Source organism: Harpia harpyja, chromosome 5, assembly GCF_026419915.1.
Source record: "Harpia harpyja isolate bHarHar1 chromosome 5, bHarHar1 primary haplotype, whole genome shotgun sequence".
NCBI lineage: Eukaryota > Metazoa > Chordata > Aves > Accipitriformes > Accipitridae > Harpia > Harpia harpyja.
The window spans coordinates 10842560-10863500 of NC_068944.1; the positions used below are offsets into that span (position 1 = coordinate 10842560).

General features: G+C 42.8%; 2 protein-coding genes across 7 annotated transcripts in view; both read right to left on the minus strand.

Annotated features, from left to right (window-relative positions):
• The window catches only part of GLIPR2 (GLI pathogenesis related 2), a 41688-nt gene extending 27303 nt beyond the window's left edge, over positions 1-14385 (minus strand). Inside the window, exons 1-2 of one of the 2 annotated variants that reach the window (XM_052786939.1) lie at positions 14303-14385; positions 12380-12497 (exon numbers count right to left, since the gene is read on the minus strand). In XM_052786939.1, coding sequence (XP_052642899.1) covers positions 12380-12434 — 55 coding nt within the window. In that variant the 5' untranslated portion in view covers positions 12435-12497; positions 14303-14385. Of the gene's footprint in view, positions 1-1059; positions 1196-12379; positions 12498-14302 lie in introns of those variants that run through there. The other variant, XM_052786940.1, reaches the window with a different exon arrangement.
• On the minus strand, positions 1083-20693 carry BLOC1S4 (biogenesis of lysosomal organelles complex 1 subunit 4). 5 transcript variants are annotated; one of them, XR_008235174.1, is made up of 8 exons: positions 20459-20693; positions 20002-20073; positions 18868-18969; positions 17977-18111; positions 14303-14556; positions 12380-12497; positions 10976-11186; positions 1083-5538 (listed from the first exon to the last, which is right to left on the minus strand). XR_008235174.1 is itself a non-coding variant. In XM_052786938.1 (5 exons), exons 1-5 carry the CDS (start codon positions 20669-20671, stop codon positions 14458-14460), a joined length of 621 nt encoding a protein of 206 aa, XP_052642898.1. In that variant the 5' UTR covers positions 20672-20693; the 3' UTR covers positions 13571-14457. The 5 variants fall into 5 exon arrangements, 1 of the variants encoding a protein (XP_052642898.1); XR_008235176.1 differs by lacking the exons at positions 10976-11186; positions 12380-12497 and adding an exon at positions 7042-7175; XR_008235175.1 differs by lacking the exon at positions 12380-12497.
• Between the last annotated feature and the right edge of the window lie 248 nt (positions 20694-20941).

A 20941-nucleotide genomic window follows, 5' to 3' on the forward strand; every position in this document is an offset into this window, starting at 1 on the left:
ACATATGCAGCTTCCAGGACACGGAGCCAAAACCACCCACAGGCAGCTATATGGTGTTTCGCCTGGACTGGGTGTCATACCAGTAAGCCCTTTACAGCCACATTTGCAGACAGCTGTGATCTCATCTAGGATGCTGACCTTTAAAAGAAGGAAAAAAAGTCAACACACCCATGCTGAGGCCCATGAACGTGTTACCCGCACAAAGATTTTCCTCGAGTTCCTCTGGAAGAGGCCGATGGTTTTGAGTCAATCAAGTACCAGGTTTTGCTGAGCGTGTCCCATACATGCTGTTTACACACAGGACAGACAGGCAATATGCCGACAGGCTCTGATTTGTCACAGAAATAACGTCCTAACCACAAGAGCAAAAATAAACCATCCAGTTTCGCAGCCGTTTCAGAAGATCGGCACAGATTTTCGCTCATGACTCTTAACGGGACAAAGACGGAGAAAGCCCCGAGCACGAGCTCTCTCTTCTTAAGGTCTCTGGCTCCTTGGCAGCTCCCGAGGAGTCTCCCCCAGCCGAGACTGTCAGAGCAGGGCACGCAGACAGCCGGCGGTGGTGGGGAAAGGACCAACAACGCAGCCAGCAGCAGGGAGAGGCTTCACGAGTACGTGCACCGCTGGGGAGAGACTTCGGAGCCGAGCAAGGCTATTCTCAGTTAAACAGTAACCAAATCTTAAATCTAAATCCTCCTGACAGGAAGGGTGAATAAAAGTTTCCCCCCCTCAAAGCATCCTGCCGCAGGTAAGTTTTGTCAGACAGCTAGGCACAAGATAATTTTATACAGCAAAGCAAAGCTACTATAACTTACAAAATGTAAGCTGTATATAAAATACAACTACCTCTGCATTGTGCAGGTTGGGAGGGGGGCATTTTTCTTGTATTTTTAATCTAACCCTGTGTCAGAGAAAGCTCCTCCCAGGCTGTACCATGCACAAATGAAAGCAGCTTTCTCCGTGGGAAGCCACTAACTCTTTAGCAATGCTTTGCGAGCACAAAACCAGGCACGGACATTGTAAGAATACACAGCCAACTGCACGAAAGCATTTGCTCACCTGATTTTCCCATGATCAAGTGGTTTGGTTTTTTTTAATTTCACCCGCTGCCTTCTCTCTTCACTGATTTCTGCCGCTAAGTGCCAGGGAACGAAGCGTTTGCAATTTCAGCTCAACTTCTTCAGTCGCCTGCGACTGCTGCCGGAGAAAACTCAGCAGCATGAACCCGTTACCGCCCCTTCTTCAGCACTGGAGTAAGCCTGCCCATGCCTTATAAGGCATAGGGACACCGCTTTTTTTTCTTAAAAAGATCCTGTTTAGGGTCAGGAGCTATTTATCCTCCACAGTAACCAAGCAGCTCCAAAACACCATATGGTTTTACATACCAATTTAGCTTAGTAATCGCGGCTGTCTTCTGATAAGAGTAGGCTGTGAAAATAAATTCTGCTGACAAATAATTCTGCTGCCACAGTGGGCATAGCCCATGAGGTTAATTCATACAGCTTAATACTTGTTAAATTTTTACCTAGTTACTGTACATAAAGTTGAAACAGGCAAGTGATAAGGCAGTTCGAAGTATAACTATGTTTTATGTCTAAAATAAATCACTTTCTGCACTGTTACAACATAATCTGTAGAAGGTATTAGTAAAATGCAGCATAAGATTTTGCAGGTTACAGAGGAACTGTGCTGATGGTGTATTTCTGTAAAAAAAGTTGGATGTGCGTATGCCTCATTTTATCTGTGCAAGCACACTGTGCCACTGTTGTCTTCACACTAGATCAAAACACCTCAAGCTAATCTGGCAAATATTAACTACTTCAACTACGGCAAACACAATACTTTGATTTAACTTCAGAAGTGCTGCATCTCTCCAAATGTTCATTCAGTTACGTGTTTCCAACTTTCATCCTTTCATCATCACAAAAAATCATCTGAGGTTACTGCTTCCCATTTTTTTACAACGCTTTTCAAAATTTTGAGATTCTACTTGCTTTTGTGCCAAGTCTGCTGGCTCAGCGGGTTTTAATTATCCTTTATCTACCTCTGGAGGCTGAGCTCCAAGACGAGAAAAGAAAACTCAGAAATAAAAAGATGTAGGGGTTTTTTTTTTTCCTTTTTAAACAAGTAGCAGCAGCAGGTGGGGAAAGCCAACATCCCTTCACCAATACGCTGCTCCTCCTGAGGCTGTTTCACTGGCAAGGCTGAAACAGAGGCCGAGGGGGTGTCACTATCTAATAGCTGATGGGATCACTAAGAAGAGGTATGGGGGCAACCGATCACCACCCAGAGAAGGAAACTGCAGGGCGTGAGATCCCACTCATCTTCACAGCTGCCTGACGCTTCCCTTCGCCGGTACCAAGGCAGGCAGCAGAGCAGCAAGAAGAGGTCAGAGAAGATGCAGGAGGAAATCTCTTCCCACTCCCTCTGCCGTGGGTGGCAGTAGTTGGCTGAGGAGCAGGGTGGAGAGCTGGAGCTGGTACTATCAGAGCCCTTTATCTGGAGGCGAAAGCCGCTGTTTTATTTGCTTACAGGAGTGAACAAACCATGGACCGGTCTGTGAACCCTAGCCTCCAAAAATGCTCTGCTAAACTTGAAATACTGGGTTGTACTACTCCGAGGACATGCATCAGTGCTCAGCAATACCCCGTGCCACCCTACGGCTGTGACAAGGAGTTGAAGGGAATTTAAATTTGCGTAGTTGGGAGTCTCTGGTATTTGAAATGTTCATTTATATCCTTATAGTTGATGGTTATATTTTATACTGTTTATGTTTTAGATCTTTATAAAATTCAGCTGCATTATAAAGCAACATCCCCTCAGGACCTGGACTGCTACTAAGAAAACAGCATCAAGATCTTCAGAAGTGACCAGAGACACCTGCATGCCATTTTCACAACATCCTGTGCAATCATAACTTGGAAAAGAGGGTTTCTCTGATCTGGCAAAAATCTAGTGTTAACCTACAGGAAAAATATGGTGCTTTTTCTGATCAGAAAACAAGGAAATCAAACTCACTGCTCAGGCATGAAATGTGTAAAGTATCAGTGCAAAGTAAATGCAATGACTCATCAGAGACTGGAAAGCAATGTAAGCTGAGATACACAAAAACAAAGAGGAAGGGGGGAGATGGGCTTTTTTAGCATGTTAACATTACCTGCTGAAGTTTCCACCCTAACAAATATTGCTGATCTTATCAGATGGAAATTTGGAGGAAGTATGTACGCTAGTAATTAAGAATGTAATCGAGTCTTTGAAAATAATGAAAGCAATTAAATAAAAGCCACTGCTAGGGAAATTTGCATACTGTAAATCACTAATATCCTTTTACCAGTTTCAGGTAGTATCAAACATACCGGAACCTGAGTGGAAACAAACGGGATTTCCCATTTGCTTTATGATGTATCAGAGCACCTCCAAATGCACGCTTGTTTAATTACTGCATGATTCCTTTACACAGAGATGACACTGGTATTATCCAACAGTGGGCATTGGAAACTATCTTACAGAAACAGAAATGCCCTGACACAATCAGATCTGAGTCCAGCATTCTGCCTCCTATAGCAACACCTACTAAACATTTCTGGAAAAGATGCAAAAAAAGTACAATGTGGATTGACTCATTTTTAATTGTTCCATCTTTCTGCTCAAAGGGAAACAGAACAAAAACAGCTGGCTGGAAAAAATAACACTTAACTAGTAAAGACTGGTGTAATAAATATTCTTTCTGGAAATAGGTTATAGAGCACATAAGAAGGAAAAATGCAATTTGAAAGGAAGTGCTTGAATCATTACAATCAGGGAGGTCGAGATAATTCATCTGCAGCAGAGCTTTCATCTGCATCCTGAAAATCTGTGGCTAAAATTTTGGTGTCAAACGAGTATGTGGCATTCAGATGACAAAACATCTTCTACCTTCTCTTCCCTTTTCTCCCAACAAAGGAAATCCATTTCACCCATCTGCATCAACCGCTCCTCTTTCCCTCGATGTGACTGACCCTAATGCTCGCAGTCTCATAACCTCCTCTGGTGCCACCACATGTAAACCCACATCCTTCCCCTGCTTTGTTTTCCTGTCTCTTCTGGAAGCTTCCTGCACCTCTTCCCACCAGCGATTTCTCTTTGCTGTCCCCAACCTGCCCTGTGCGACCTGCTGTTCACATTGTGATCAGCCCTGGGTAGCCACAGGCACTCCTGCGGTGCCCCACAGATTGCCTCAGGGCACGTGGACCCGGCAAGGCCAGTGTGATGGAACCGGCAGTGTGAATTTCCAGGCCTAGCTGGGATTGTGCTGCTGCCTGTTGTCTCACACAGCTTAGTCTTCACGGCCACGTGCGGACAGCCTCCTCTATTCCTCCAGTACCTTCCACCAGCCAGCCATATATGGCTAAATCTGTAGAAACTCAGGACGTCTTTCTGATAGAGCTAGAAACCCCAGGCAGACCCCAGGTCACCCGTTGTCTTCCCAGAGGTCTGCCTCCACGCAGCTGAGCACCCATCTCCATCTGGCAAGAGAACCCACCTCAGCGGGACTCTGCACCAGCTGTGTGTCTGTTGCGAAGGCCCCAGTAGCATCACGGATTTCAGCCTGCAGATTTCTGTTCCAGCAGCAGTGCAAGGGATGAAGTAACATCTGGCCAGCTGCTGCCTGTGCAGATCCCCAACTGCTTGCAGCCAGGTTCAGACGCATTTAAGAAGGCCTGAGATGAACACTTTCACGTGTGCACGCTCTGATGGGTCCAGTTCATGCAAATGCCTGTCATCATTAATGTTTTGAATCGTTAATTCATTCCATCAGGTGGTATGAATCAGGTACAATTAGGCGCCCACACAGACTGGGACAGACATATGATAACACTGTCATACATAAGCCCTGCCAAGGAGTTCTGTATGCTTCCCAGCCTTCTTTTAAACACAACAAGTTTCTCCACAAGTCAAACCACGCATACAAAAACTTTGTGAGCAATACTAAATGTAACAAATCTGTTCTCCCCAGAGACTTTTAACAAGTGACCCTAAGGACCAACAGTATTCATATGAATATAAATACATCACACATGAATAACATCATATATGGTGACAAGAACCATAAGATTATGCACCAGACTATCAATCCACTAAAAAGCTGCATATTGAGGTAAAAGGAAAACGGGGCAAAAATGATGGTAGAATATTTGAGAATGTTCCTCCTGTTCCAGTTTTGCCAGGCTTTGCTTGTGGGACCCAATCTGATACTGCCATTTCGCCTGTAAAGTAATCCAGGCTGCATAGCAGGTCACAAAAATTCAACTTCAACACAGTTGCAGATGTTAGTTTTTCTTGCAAGAGGAGATATTCATCTCTGCTTTCTAGTTTGACCATAACTCTCAGATGCTGAAGAAAATGAAAAGAACTGAGCTGAAAAGAACAAGAGTACAAAAGCAAGGCTATTCCTCCTTTCTCAGCACTGTGCTGCTATCGGCTGGCCACATCCACAAAGCCCTCACACTGAAAACAGGAGACTCTCACTGCAGAGTAGTCATTGACTTTAACTTCTTCCTACACATTGAAAGATAAAAGCAGAGCGTGATTAATCACCAACAGTCTTAAGGGCTGGATTCAAAGCAAAGGTTTGGGGGACAAAATGCAAGAATACTGTTGTCCAAAGGAGAGTGTGGCACAAGCACTGCCTTTCTCTCCAGAGGCCCAGCACCCTCCCCAGCTGACATTCTTCAGGCTCAGTGCTCGGCCATCTAAACGTCTGAGAGCACAAATACACAAATCTCACCAGAGCCGGGCAGTGAAATGCCCACTTCAGCCTCAGGGTGTTCCTCAACGTGGGCCATACTACTGGGGTTGTAGCTTCAGAAAAGAACCAGAGGAAAACCCTCAGCATGGTTGCTCTCAACTAGCTCCAAGCAGGAGCCTCCATAAGAAGTGTCACTTCCCACCTCTGCAGATGCTCAGAGTGCTTCCCCGGCACTCTGCCGGGGAGAAGGACATGGAGCCCCTATGGCTCTGTAAGAGGCAGGGGCAAGCTCAGCCTCGGGGTACAGAGGAGCTAAGGTAAAGAGGGGGAAGAGAGGGTACTCTGGAAGGACTTCTGGCACAAAAAAGGATTTGAGGGCATTCAAATTTGAGGGCAGACGACACCAAGTTGGGAGGCAGGGTCGATCTGCTTGAGGGTAGGGAGGCTCTACAAAGAGATCTGGACAGGCTGGATCGATGGGCTGAGGTCAACTGTATGAAGTTCAACACGGCCAAGTGCCGGGTGCTGCACTTCGGTCACCGCAACCCCATGCAGCGCTACAGGCTTGGGGAAGAGTGGCTGGAAAGCTGCCCGGCAGAGAAAGACCTGGGGGTGCTGGTTGACAGCCGGCTGAATATGAGCCAGCAGTGTGCCCAGGTGGCCAAGAAGGCCAATCGCATCCTGGCCTGTATCAGAAACAGCATGGCCAGCAGGAGCAGGGAGGTGGTTGTTCCCCTGTACTCGGCACTGGTGAGGCCGCACCTCAAGTCCTGTGTTCAGTTTTGGGCCCCTCACTACAGGAAAGACATTGAGCTGCTTGAGCGTGTCCAGAGAAGGGCAACCAAGTTGGTGAGGGGCCTGGAGCACAAGTCTTATGAGGAGCGGCTGAGGGATCTGGGGTTGTTCAGTCTAGAAAAGAGGAGGCTGAGGGGAGACCTTATCGCTCTCTACAACTACCTGAAAGGGGGTTGTAGTGAGGAGGGTGTTGGTCTCTTCTGTCAGGTGTCTGGAGATAGGACAAGAGGAAATGGCCTCAAGTTGAGGCAAGGGAGATTTAGGTTAGATATTAGGAAAAAGTTTTTTACTGAGAGGGTTGTCAAACATTGGAATGGGCTGCCCAGGGAAGTGGTTGAGTCACCATCCCTGGAGGTATTCAAAAAGCGAGTGGACAGGGTACTCCAGGGCATGGTTTAGGGGGCATGGTTAATGGTTGGACTTGATGATCTTGAAGGTCTTTTCCAACCGAAATGATTCTATGATTCTATGATTCTATGAAAAGGAAGAGAGTTTCTGTCAGTGCTACCAAGTGTTACCTCTCTCCTCCAAGGCTGCAGTGGGCTGAACAGTACATGGCGGATGGTGTTAGGACACTTTATGGGCGCTCTGCTTCAGCACAGTACCTCAGGCTGAGGTTAAATGCCATTTTTCCAGGACCACTGCTCTGTGGCTATGGTAAGAAAAGTCCAATGACAGCTCAGGTGAGCACAAATATACAAAGGAGTCAGACGACTAGGCCAGCTGCTGACCTCCTGTAGTGGTATATCCATACATAAACACGCTGACTGCACAGCATCTGTGATTTTGCTGCCTTGTGCGTATCCCCACAATCTACTACTTTTTATATCAGATCCACATACGCAGTAACCTTTGTTTTAGCAAAACCTCATCCTACTAACTGGAAGCACCTCCTGCTTAACAGCCACATTTTTAGCCATTACATTAAAATATCCTTGTATATGAACCACTGTATGAGTCAGAAAGTAAATTTGAGCAGTTACTCATGAATGAGATCACACGATTATGATAGGTCCTGAAAACACCAGTTTAAAAGTTCAGAAGAAGACAAGAAAGCACATCCAATATTGGGAGTAACTAGAGAAGAAACAAAGGCAGCGGCAGATTGTGGTACTGTTTAAACCTCTGATTTGCTTGTGCCTTGAATTACATGGGTAGTCCTGGTTTCCTGATCTTAAAAAGGATACAGCAGAGGTGGAAAAAGATCATAGAAAGGCAACAAGGGCATGGAAGCTTCATACAGAGAACAGGGCTTGGAGCAACCCAATCTAGAGGAAAGTATCCCTGCCCCTGGCAGGGGCATTGGAACTAGATGATCTTTAAGGTCCCTTCCAAGCCAAACCATTCTATGATTCTATGATTCTTCAGCCACAGGAAGAGATCATGGAAAAGGAAATTACAGACGTTACTACAGGATGATGAGCAACACAGGTGGCTCACGACTGTTGACTGTGTCCTCCAATACAAGAATCAGAGTACATTAAAAGAAGCTTGTGGGAACAAGGTTAAAAAAAAAGGATGTGGGATGCAACAGAGAAGGTGCTTTGGCAAGGAGTTTTTATTTTTGTGCACATTGCCTCTCATCCTACCAGCAGGCACTACTGAGAAGTGTCTGTCTCCCTCTCCTTCACTCCCTCCCTTCAGGTATTTATACATGCTGATGAGATCCCCCCCCGAGCCTTCTCGGAACAGTCCCAGGTCTCTCAGCCTCTCCTCATAGGAGATGTTCTAGTCCCTTAATTGTCTTTGTGACCCTCCACTGGACTCACTCCAGTACGTCTGTATGTTTCTTGTACTGGCAAGCCCAGTAAAGACTGCCCAGTAAAGACTTCCCAGAAAAGACTGAGGCACAGAAGGCATCACCTACCTCAGCCTTTTCTGTGTCCTGCATCACCAGGCCCCCACTGCATTCAGCAGTGGGCCACGTTTTCCCTGGTCTTCCTTGTGCTGTTTATGTACTTGTAGAAGCCTTTCCTGTTGCCCTTCACGTCCCTCACCAGATTCAAGTCCAGGTTGGCCTTGGCTTTCCTAACCCTGTCCCTGCAAGACCAAACAGCAGCTCTATCGTCCCGCTGGGTCACCTGCCCCTGCTTCCATCTCCTGTACGTTTCCTTATTATGTCTCAATTCAGTTAGAAGGTCTATATCTGTTCCTCCATGTCACTCCTCCATCATCTCCTCTCCAGCAGCTTTCCGACCTGACCTTTACATCAGGCTCTTCTCTTCACAATTCCCCTGCATGAATTTAATTTCTGTATTAGTGACCCATTCAAGTCCTCAAATATAAACTCCAGCACCATCACATCTGCATTCATCACTGTCGTGGTTTAACCCCAGCCAGCAACTAAGCACCACGCAGCCGCTCACTCATTTCCCCCCCACCCAGTGGGATGGGGGAGAAAATCGGGAAAAGAAGCAAAACCCGTGGGTTGAGATAAGAACAGTTTGATAGAACAGAAAAGAAGAAACTAATAATGATAATGATAACAGTAATAAAATGACAACAGTAATAATGAAAGGATTGGAATATGCAAGTGATGCGCAGTGCAATTGCTCACCACCCGCCGACCGACACCCAGCCAGTCCCCAAGCCGCGATTCCCCCCCCCCACTTCCCCGTTCCTATACTGGATGGGACATCACATGGTATGGAATACCCCGTTGGCCACTTTGGGTCAGGTGCCCTGGCTGTGTCCTGTGCCAACTTCTTGTGCCCCTCCAGCTTTCTCGCTGGCTGGGCATGAGAAGCTGAAAAATCCTTGACTTTAGTCTAAACACTACTGAGCAACAACTGAAAACATCAGTGTTATCAACATTCTTCGCATACTGAACTCAAAACATAGCACTGTACCAGCTACTAGGGAGACAGTTAACTCTATCCCAGCTGAAACCAGGACAATCACACAGCTTTGGTTCAGACTTTGTACTCCTAAAGAGTGCCGTTTACCACCCCAGGGCTATGCCTGTCCTAGCAAGTAGTTCAGCACAGCGGAGGCAGATTTGTATGGAGAAACCTGATGTTCAAGCTAAACGTTTCACTGAGTTTCATCTTGACCTAAGACGAGCTCAAGGCCAGCAGCATGGAATGAATACCCAACAGCAGCTGTAGCATATCTCTGGCTATTCGATCCAAAAATAATCCATTTCACACCCAGAGACAGTTCCATAGTGCAAACTAATGAGTGCCAGAACGCTAACTGAGATGGGCACTGGAGTATCATCTAGCCCTGCTTTTGCTCATCTCTTTCTATTGTTGATTCTGTGTCCTTATAATTTCATCCAACTCACTTGGCAGAGTCTTGACTTTTCTCACTGGTACATGCAATGAGTTTGCAATGGCACTGCTCATCTACCTTGTTAGCTAACAACATCATAGTTGATTTTCCTTAGGCAAGATTTCTCTGGCATTACTGCTTTGTGTTTTCCTTCGACTACAGAAACACAATTAAATCCAGGAAAAGTCAAGCTAATAAATCCAGAAAGAAAACACGATTTTTGTTCAATTATATTGTTTAGTATTTTTCCCCTCAATAAATACTTTTTCCCTTAACAGTCTTCCAATACACTGGATTTTAGATGCAACAGGCACACTTTCAAAAAAAATCCCAGCAACCACTAACGCCAAGAATGAGGGCACTGCTTATCACTAGCAGTCGGTATTGGAGTTGCTAAAACGTTGCTGGAAGTAGGCATCTGAGCAGGACACACAGCACACAGACACCTCTGCAGTGACGACGAGAAGGCTACTCCCAACACCTAGTTTTTTTGTTCTTCTTTCTCTCTATGCTTCCAATCAAATTGCAAAGCCACCCCTGTAGAGGGAAGGGCTAATCAAAGAAGAATGAGGAAAACAGATGCTAATTCCATAGCAGGCATCTCCTGGGCTGCACACCTCCCCAGTGATACTGCCAGGGAAAGTGAGTCCCACCAGCAGACGGCTTTGCTTGCCTTCTCAGGGGGATGGCTGGGAGTAGCAGGGTGTCACCCCTCACCCCTGTGCCAGGACAGCGATGATGGGGCTGGACTGATTTTTAGCCAGAGCAGACTAATGATCTGGCTAACTCTACCTGCAAGTCCTACCGCTTTCATGAAAGAGGCAGTAACGGTGACCTGGTCCAGACTGTCCTTTCACAGTTCTTCTAGTAGTTAAAGCCCCTGCTAAAACTGTGTTCTTGGGAGTAGTGCACCCTGAGGCAAAAAAATTAAAAAGCTCCTAAACTGTGAAGAAATAATAAAATTGCACGTGTATGTCAGGTCTGTTGTGGATCTTCTTTCATACCTCCCAGTTCAGGGATCTTGCGCTTATCTGTTCATGCTGCTGAAAGCTCTGTCACCACAAGTTTACACCCTAGCATTTGCCCTGGCTTATCTGCTGGCTATGCTATTTTCCACCTCTTCCATTCCTGCATGAGACTCTTACCGTTCCTTTTTTTCTTTTTTTTGTATGAACCAACCTGAACCAGCTTTTCTGGCAGTTTGCAGTTCTCTGCAAACCTTTTAGATTGATTGAAGTTCAGAGAAACATTTCAGATGCTCCTATCATACTTAGTGCCAGCTCTCAGTTTTAAAGTCCTAGGATTGCGGGAATTTCAGCTATTGCTTTTTCTTTTTTTAAAGGTTGTTTTCTAGACCACTTGCTCATGAAGAAAATCCTGACAGTGTCACCTGTAAGAAACAGATGGCAATTTATTTTTAAATAATGTAGGCATCAAGCTATTCTCAAGAAAACTACAGTTTCTGAACAGTGGGAGATGATAAATCAAATTGGAAAATTGTCTTTGGATGCTCAGCAAGTGTTTGGAGTTTTTTTCCCCATCAATTCTGTCCCTTTGTCTTTTCACTCGGAACCTTCTAATGGAATCCTTGCTAACATTCAGTTCACTTTCTTAGCTCTGTCAGCTCATTTACATACCTGTATTTTCAATACATCTTTTTTTTTTTAAGACTATTCAAGATCGTGTATAGATAGCACATTTGACTGAAAACATCATATTTATGACTATTTATGTAATTTTAAAGTCTTTTTTCTATTACTTAAACTAATAGTACATCAAATAATATACAGCCAATATTAAAGTTGACAAAAATTAAATGAGGTTTTGAGTCTTTCATGTGGATTTTAGACAGGATACTTTGGTTTTCCTATCTTATCCTTTTGTCTGATATAAATCTAAAGGTAATATTTCAATTTTTCTTTTTCAAACTACGTATCTACAGGCGACTGCATTCTGTCTCACCAGCACTATTTAGCACTGCCCATGAGCAGTACCTTTGGTTTCCCTTTTTTCTTCTTTGCCTGTTACTTAGCACTTTTAAGACATTAATCATCACACATAATTTGAATACTACTTATACTGTTTTACAAAATCATAAAAATTACCAGCATTAAGTTTGTGAGTAGATAACCTCAAGCAAGAAGGTAAAGAAAATTCCCTAAATCTCTAAGATCAGCTGGAGCTGGAGTCTGTACTACCACCTTTAGGCTGTACTACCACCCATTGGTTTAAAGCAGAATCAACAAAAGCAGTGGAATGGACAAAGTCTCTACTCTGCTGTTGCAGCACAGCCTGCCACAGTAACCTAGCCCCTACAAGGTTGTGAATCCCAACAGCTGAAGACTCCTCATTCCTGATGGATTTAGCTGCAGTGGCTAGAGAGATTACCAACCCCCATTATGGCCCTTTTTGACCATAGCTAAATCTGACAGGGATTTTGTCTTTTCAAGGTAGGGCTTCTGTCTGGGCATATGGGGTTTTCTTGGTAGCTGGCCCAAGACTAGAATTTTTTTCTACAAAAACTGAAGAAGTTTGAAAGTGTCATCACTTTTTTTTTTTGTATGGGAACCTTAAAATATTTACCATTTTCAAATGTAAAGTTCTCTTCATAGATGTAGATGCAAGCTATCTTTCTCATTCTGGAAGGTGTTTCACTCAGGATCACTCTACAGCTCAAGATCTTAGTATTTGGAAACAGTTCCTGTGCAGGACAGAATCCAAATTAAGCTTGCTACTGATTGCTTAGTATTGCAGGTAAAACTACTTAACCTTGAAGGTTGTTTTCAGCAGAAGTAATGAACTACTATGGGTTTTGATAATGTCAATGTAATCCAGTGCATCTTTAAAACTTTAAACAACTTATTATTTGGTCAGATAAATCAGCAAATCTGTTTCTTTTCACATAGTAAAGTGCACCCTTCTACAATTTCTTTAGGCTTTATAGCACCTGCAGTATCATTGCTCAAGAGTGGAACAAGATGTGTAGGTCCAAAAATAATTAAATACAAATATCAATCTTTATGTGCCTACTTCAGGCATGGTTTATCACATAACCAAATACTTAGGTAAGACAGATCACATTGATTTTTGCCCAGGAGCTACAAAAAATGTGGACCTCTAACATTCAGTCCATCCTGCATATCTTGTGAATGAAGCTTTTGTTGTGTATATATATCTATATATACACACACACACACACTTCTTACAGTAAACAGGTATGTTTTAGTAAGCCACAGCGTTAGTTTCAACTAGACACTTGCCTAAAATGTACCTAACTGTAAGAATATAAAAACTTTTAGCATTATCTCTGCTAGGATAACTAAAATCTTTGCTTCATATCATAGAACTGCTTTTGGAGCCTACCAATTTTGACTTCACAATCTTTAATTTTTACTAACTGTTGCTTCAGATACTGTTTAGAACCTGGTCCCTGCTGCTGTTGGGAGACAAAGGCATGTGGTTTTCAAAGCTTTATCTATTAATATATATCTAATCCTTGCTCTACAACTGCGTACCTTTTTCTGTGCTTGCAACACAAAATCAGCAGACGTCATTTCCCTAATGCATACCTTATTCCTCTGAAATTTGAATTTCAGATATTTGTAGTGAGCTATATTGGCAGTAAAACAGCAGTGGTAAAATTGTTGTTCAGAGGAATACAACAATTTATGATTAACACCCACTAGGTATTATACGAGGCTGTATGCAAAAAGGTTCTCAGAAACAGTGGTGCAGTTCAATGCTGTCAGGAGAAATGCAAGACCACAACAGGGGTTAGATAGCTATTAGTTTATTGATAATATACTCACACTGCAATCAGCACAGGAAGCCCCAGTAACCACATGGAGGGTTGCAAGGGAAAAGCGGACAGTGTGGTCAGGCACCTGATAGAGACTCAGTCCAGGGACATCCCTGCCTCTACTTGGATACTTTTCCTTTTTGACAGCAGGTTATATATACATCAAGCCCACCTGATTACACATCAAACAATACAATGCTGCAATAATTAGCAGCTCAGGTCACTGCGACCTGATGATCATCAGTGGGGGCAGGATGTTGGCTTTGTGAACTGGGACTAGACCACGTGCATCAAGCCATGTCTTTGACTCCTCGCCGATCTTTCAAGTCCTCCCCTTGCAAGTTGTACATCCCAACATGGCGCATTGCTCTGTCCAAACTGCAGGGACCAGGTTCCAAAACTTGAAGTAGATGATTTTATGCATAGTTTTTCTTTTCACCTCAGTCAGTACATTAGAAGGAAGGAAAAAAAAAAACCCCAAAACAAACCAAAAAGACATCCTTGTGGTATAGGTATTTACACTTGCAACAGCACAGATATTTATGTGTTAAAAGATTTATATATAAAAGTATTTTTCCTATTATGTCCCTATTTAAAAAAAAAAATTTAATACAGAAGGATTCTTAAGTTCTTCCCCAAATATAATCTGAAAATTTATACTGTGTTTTAGGAAGACTTTTGAAATAACGTACACAAACAAAGATTACCTGAAAATACTGCCTGAAGGAAGACAATGAGAATCAGAATGGCAATATGCCATCAACAATGCTCAGAAATGCAGCTCTTTTGAGGTTAGCATTTCTTTTGTTCACTTGGCAGTCTCTACTCTGGCTGATTCATATCAATCCCAAAGCAAAAATCATCAATAAGGTGCTTCGTTAAGACACGGAAAATAGTCTTCAGTCTTGAAGAGGACTGGAGGTTCATAGAGGGTCTGTTGTTGTCGTGAAGACGACGGTTTCTGCAAATTAGATAAGTTTATTTTTTGCCTTCTTAGAAAAACAAGTTTTAAAACAAAGCCTACAGACCTAAAATGCAAAACAAGAAAAGTTTTAAAGGCATATCTCCTTAGTCAGGTGAATTTTTAATCATAGGTCAGATGGGTCTGGCATATTCTTAATGTTAGTGAAGAAAAGCAGCCTTTGACTTTTGCCATTCTTTCACCTGAACAGACTCAGTCCCGGAGGGTGTACGATACGCCAGCTTTGCAGAAGCCAAATGCGCAATCTTTTCCAGCTGATGGTATAATCATTGTAACCTTCATCCTTCCAAAGCCATATACCTTTACCTTTCCTGCTCCGGCCTTTGAGTTCTCCTCAGCCGCTTCCTTGGAGTTAACCCTAGCCTGTGTGCTCATTCACTTAGTTAAAAAAGTCTTCATATGGAAACACACCTAGCAAATGTTTCTTCCAAGAAGGTTGCTGCTCCTGCTGAGCTTCTTCATCAAGTACATATTAGAATACATGTAGTATGACGTACCATCAGAAATAATATGGCAGTGGACTGGAAAAGAGCTGTTACACTGTTTTTCAGGAAAAGTGCACATGTTGCTTTTAAATATTAACTGCACATTGTTTTGTTATACCAAACGGCCCATTTAAAGAGACAACAGCAAGGACCACTACCGACTATCGTGTCAGCCTTCCTGCATGTAAATAACACTGCACTGCAACACAGATCCAGTGTATGTTTTCAACATATGGTCTTAAATAGAAGGCTTGAAATCAAGACTTCATTCATTAAAAATACTTTTGGACTCATGAAAAGATTTTGATGAACCATTTTGCAGAGCTCTTACTCAGTTTGTCTGCAGAGTTCTTCAGGCACTTTTTTGCCTGTCTGGGATGAGGAAATTAGAGTCTTCACTGATAATAAAGTTCAAAGCATACCAAATATCATTAATATACTTGGAGTTTGGAATGCTTTTACAGCACTAAAACGAGGATATAATTAAGCATACCTACAAAAGAGCTAAGTGGAATTTTTCCAATATTCAGTTGAGCTGTATACTTGTTGCTCTCCATATGAAATAAGTACATATTCCGCCATTATATACAAAATTGCTGATTTATGTCTTTTAAATTACATTTGCCTTTAACTTTACAGGACCATTAATTTCTCTGAAGTAAGTTTGTTTTGTCATTCAAGTTGTAAGGAAATAAAAAAATATAAACAAAGATCGGATGTATAAATAGCGGATATTATCAATGTTCTCTGTATCAGAAATTTTGCCAAATGTAAAAACAATCTTTGAAATCAAAGTTCTGTTTTTAAAATTTATTTCCTATCCTGTACTGCCCCATGAGAAAACACCTTGCAAGCAAGGGAAACTAAGGTCACAAGCATTCTGCAACTCATGACACCAATTTAAGAGGCGCTATATTTGCATATGCGCAAGAAGAGGATAATTTCAATCCGGTGAGGAAATTTCCTAGGCAGGCACAGTACCCACAGTTGCCTAAGTACACATTTATGATTAGTTATTTTTGCAGCTGCTTAGCAGACATTTTTACCTTTTGAGAGAGTCTACATCCTTAGTGATATTAGAGGTCTTACAGTACTGTACTTTACACTGCCTGGTATTCACAAGGGAAGAACTTGGGGCAAAATCTGAAAGTGAGATTACAAATACACAGCTTGAGAAATACAAAATATATCCTTTGTGTAAAGAAACAGCTACATTTAAATGGGAAGAGAGTCAGGGGACTTGAATAGGTTAAAATTGTAGCAGGAAAATGTGAACTACAGCTACAGTGAAAATCATGACACCAGTACAGCTTTCTTTTCCAAAGCGTTTGTATATTGAGTGAGCTAGTTAAGTGTTAGGCATGAGGAGAAATCTCTATAGGCATTTTCATTGAGACATGCTTGTGTTTACTAGTGAAAATAGATACTTTACCATGCAATACTCAGTACCACTGCGGAACAGTGACCTGCCTTTTAGTTAATCAATTAATGCCAGGAATTTCTAAGTGTTGATTTTAATGCTATCCATACTCAAACCAAGAAACCACTGGGCATGACAGGTTCAGCTTGCTGACACTTTCGAAGACGCTTTCCACCTTATTAATTGTGGAAAAACTGCTAAGCTGACAAAGTGTTCCTATGCAACACTAAAATAGCACTTGCTTAGAACTTTCAAACTTTCTAATTGAAGATTATAATTCCATGGTTAACAACTGGTTTTAGCAACAAAATGGAAAATACTGTTGAATATTATGCAAGGCAACTGCTGCAGTTGTTTCTTTTTGTAATTGGCCCATAAATAGCAGCTGTGTGTTATTTTTTTAAAAGAAAAAATGACATCACTCTAAACACCAAAGAAAATGAAGGAATGAGAAGTTAATTAACTTAAAGACTGCACAGAAAATAGCAGTGAAGAACAGCTTTCCTGAACTACGTCTTAACAAGCCATTACATATTCTTTTTATATCTATTTTTCTCTGCTGCCACACAGGCTTGCAATATGTAGGAACACAAGTTCCTCAAAACCCCACAACCATCTTCCTCTCTTCCCCTGCAAACTTAGTTTATTTCAGCATTCTCACCAGTATTACGACACAGAAACCTGAGTTAGTACAGGATGAATATAGGAAAAGACAAAGAAAAGAATCTGGGAGCTGACAAGATGCAAGGAGGAGTATTTATAAATGGTGTACTGGCAGGTGATGCCAAGAAGCATCAGGTGTTCAGAAGACTTTTTTTTCTTTTTTTTTTTTTTTTTTTTTAAACCAGAAAGGTTATTTTAAAACTAGGGCATAGTGCCAGTTTAAGGTTAGGTTAAGGCATCTCTTTGAAACATACCAGAGAGAGCACTTCAAGTCTTCTGTAGAGAAACAGTCCACATGTAGTAACAAGGAAAGACAGAGAAAACCCCATCCTTAGAAAGTGTAACAAGGTACTTACATGATTACTGAACTGTGTGGGTTGAGTATAAATAGAACTTTATTTTAAAAATATTGTGCTGCATAGCTTTCATTTCCTTTTTTGGTAACATTTCTGCAGTGATATTATCAATGCAGTATGATCCTTTAACAGTGTTGTCAGTACGTGAAGCAAGTAGTAGGAGCCTGTACAATCAGAGATCAGGGGTACTTTAGTATAAAGGCGTGTGCATTATATGCTTGTTTATGCCCTTCACATTCCCTTCTTTGTGTATTCAGCCTTGTTTTGGAAAGTTACGTAAATCCTTGTAAGAATTTGTGATTTTTAAGTTTGGGGTTTTTTGTATTAAGTCTAAGAACTTTGCAAAAATCCTAATAAAGTATATAAAAGCTTTACAGTGGAATTCAGATATATGTGTAACAAACTATTATTTTAATCATCTACTCCGGTAAGCAGAGCAACTAAGCTGGTCATACGGTAATAAAAGTTTACTTACATTAAGGAAGGATGGCATGCTGATTGTGTGCAAGATTTTCTTGAATGTGCTCGGAAAAGCTCCAAGGTCTGTTTCTGCCTTTATGACCCGTTCTTCTAGTCCAGCTACGCTATTTCCAATCATCTTCACAAAAGCCTAGTGTGAAAAAACCAAAAGAAATGCAACTTTTTCACTTACAAATTAAACCAGGATTACGTATTGCACAACAGTGGGGAAAGTTCCATTGCTTAAATGAGGAGTCAAAAACTCCATGCTCTATTTCCCTTCCACCTACAAGTCCATTTTATTCCTAAAAATTACTTGAAATACTTAAGCAGCTGCAAGAACAGCTTAAATCCAATAAAACAATCAGTCCTCCTTTTCCTACTTGCCTTTCAAATAACTAATTTAGACTTCTTAGAATCTAGACTTCTATCTGCCTTTCTACTAAAAGTGGGACCAAGGATCTGAATCACAGATTTGAAGCTTTACCAGGGATCAATAGGTCTCTCATTCTACTAGTCTCTGAATAGCTCCCAAGACAATAACTTTGAAAGACATTATTAAAAAAAAAACAAAAAAACCCAAACCAAACCCAAAAAAGAAGTGGTACTACTGCTTTCTGAAAAAACATGTCTGCCTTGCTTCAAGCAACAAACAAACAAACAAAAAAAAGCATTTTTTTTTAAAAAGGCATTTTGCTTTACAATGCCCACAGTCTCCAGAAATTCTTAATAAATTGTGCTCTCTTTATTAACCCTGAAATAATTGAACCCAGATTGGACATGGAGAGCAAAACAGATCTGAGCCCACTCCACGTGCATGCATGCACACACACACGATTATAGCATATCATTGATTCTTTCCCCCTGCTAAAAAATGGAATACATCTAGAAGATATCAAATACATACCTCTAGTTTGTCAATCTTCCTGTATATCTGTCTCATTTCTGTAGCTTTTGTGTAAATCTGAGGTATGCTTTCATTGACAACTTGAGAAGAATCACTTCGAATCTAAGATGATTCAAAAAAATAATAAAAAAATCAATGAATAAAAGAAAATGTTTAGTAGATTTCACTCTGGAAACTAGAACTTGCTCCAGTTAACAGATTAAAAGTCACAGTTTAAAAATATCAGATTAATATTAGAATAAAAATACTAGATTAAAACTAATAAGCTAGCTTCTTTGTATGGTTTAGTAAGTGCCTTTGAAGAAAATTTATTTTGCATAGGCAAATATTTACCTTTACAGTTATATTAAAAATAGGCTGCTGCAGCCTTATCAGAACTAAGAGATGGTACATTTCCCAAGACATACTAAAGAATTAAACATAGTAAACTAAAATTTTTACTTCAATTTTACTACCTCTACGTTTCCTCAACTTTGCTGAAAAAGTCAGGCCACAAAATCTTGTTTTATTGGTATAAAATATATATATATATATATACACATACATATACATATAGTAAAGTTCCCCTTAGAGTAGTGCAGGAGAACCACATGTGATATGCTTTAAAAGACAGACTGTATACCAGAGCCAGCTTATAGAAACTTTCCATTCAGTTCCCCCATCTCCTCCCATGTGAAAGTGAAAACAAAGCTGCCTTTCTGATGAAAGGGTAAGAAAGGGTCCCCTAAAGACAAATCTAGCTTTGGAGGTTTGGCAAATCTGATTAGATACTTTGATTACAGAAACAACAGAGGATGTCTTTACGTATTTTAAAGAAGCGGCAGAATATCACACTCTTCTTTTGAACAGCTGTCATTGCACCAGTCAAAATGGGATTCCACTATGTACGCAGACAAATATATAAATACAATTATGTAAATATGCAGTTAAATAGCTATATAGGAGGCATATTTTGCTCCAACGTGAAAGTTCGGTAGTTTTTGACGACGAGTTATCTAATTATCAAATGTGTTTTCATACTGGAACCTGCCTAGACCAAAGGCTGCTTCCTATCTCCGTTTCATTTAAAAACACAAGCACACATTAGACTGTATTCTGACTTCAAAAACACAACTACGTGCAGGTTATACACACCATGTCCAGCATTCCCACAAATTCATCCACTCTGGTCAGCAAATCTTCTAGACTCTTGTCCAGGCTTTCTATCTGCAAAACAGAAATCCTTTAAGGGTACGTGAAAACACAAGAAACCCGCGGACTCTCCCAAACAAAACCTCCGAGCAGACATCCACCAGACTAACACCAGCCTCGCAGAAATCCCGCAGCTTTCCCATCTCCCGGCCACGTTAAGCGCAAGCGACTCGACGCACCGGCAACACCTCCTCCGGCACGAAGCTCACCCCCCACGCCGTGTAACCGGCCCGAAGCCGGCACGGCGGGCGACTCCTCGCTCCGTCCGCCGGAGAGCCGGGAAGGGCCCGCCGTTCTCTCCCGCTCCCCGGGGAGCTCGGCAGGCCCGGCCGCAGGGACGGAACGGGACGGGACGGGACGGAGACCGCCCGCTCCGCCGAGGGGCCACAGCCCCCCTCACCTGCTCGCTGAAGAGGCTGCGGTCGGCGAGCAGGTAGGCGGAATAGGCGGCGGCGGTGGCGCTGAGCGACGCCTCCAAAGCGTCCTCGTCCTCCGGTTCCCCGAGGCCGGAAGCGCTGCTGTGGCTCTGGGAGACGTTCCCGCTGTCCGCGCCGGGGCAGGCGTCCGCCAAGTCGGCCCCGGCCCCTCGGCCCGCTCCGGCGGCGGCCGCCATGCCACCACAGCCTGCCCACGCCCCCCCCTCCCGCACCTTCCCCTCAGCGCGTCAGGCGGCGCCGCCGCTCACGTGAGCGGGGTGGGGCTGCCCCGCCCGCCGCCGTTGGGGGGAGGCGGTGGCGGCGCAGGCGCAGTCGCAGTCGCCGTCGCCACAGGCGGGGCTGGGAGCGGCCCGGCCCCGGTGCCGCCGTGAGGCGGGAGAGCTGAGGGGAGAAACGCGGCTCCTTCCGCGGGAACGCCGGCGGAGGATTTGTCCTCGGAAGGCGGC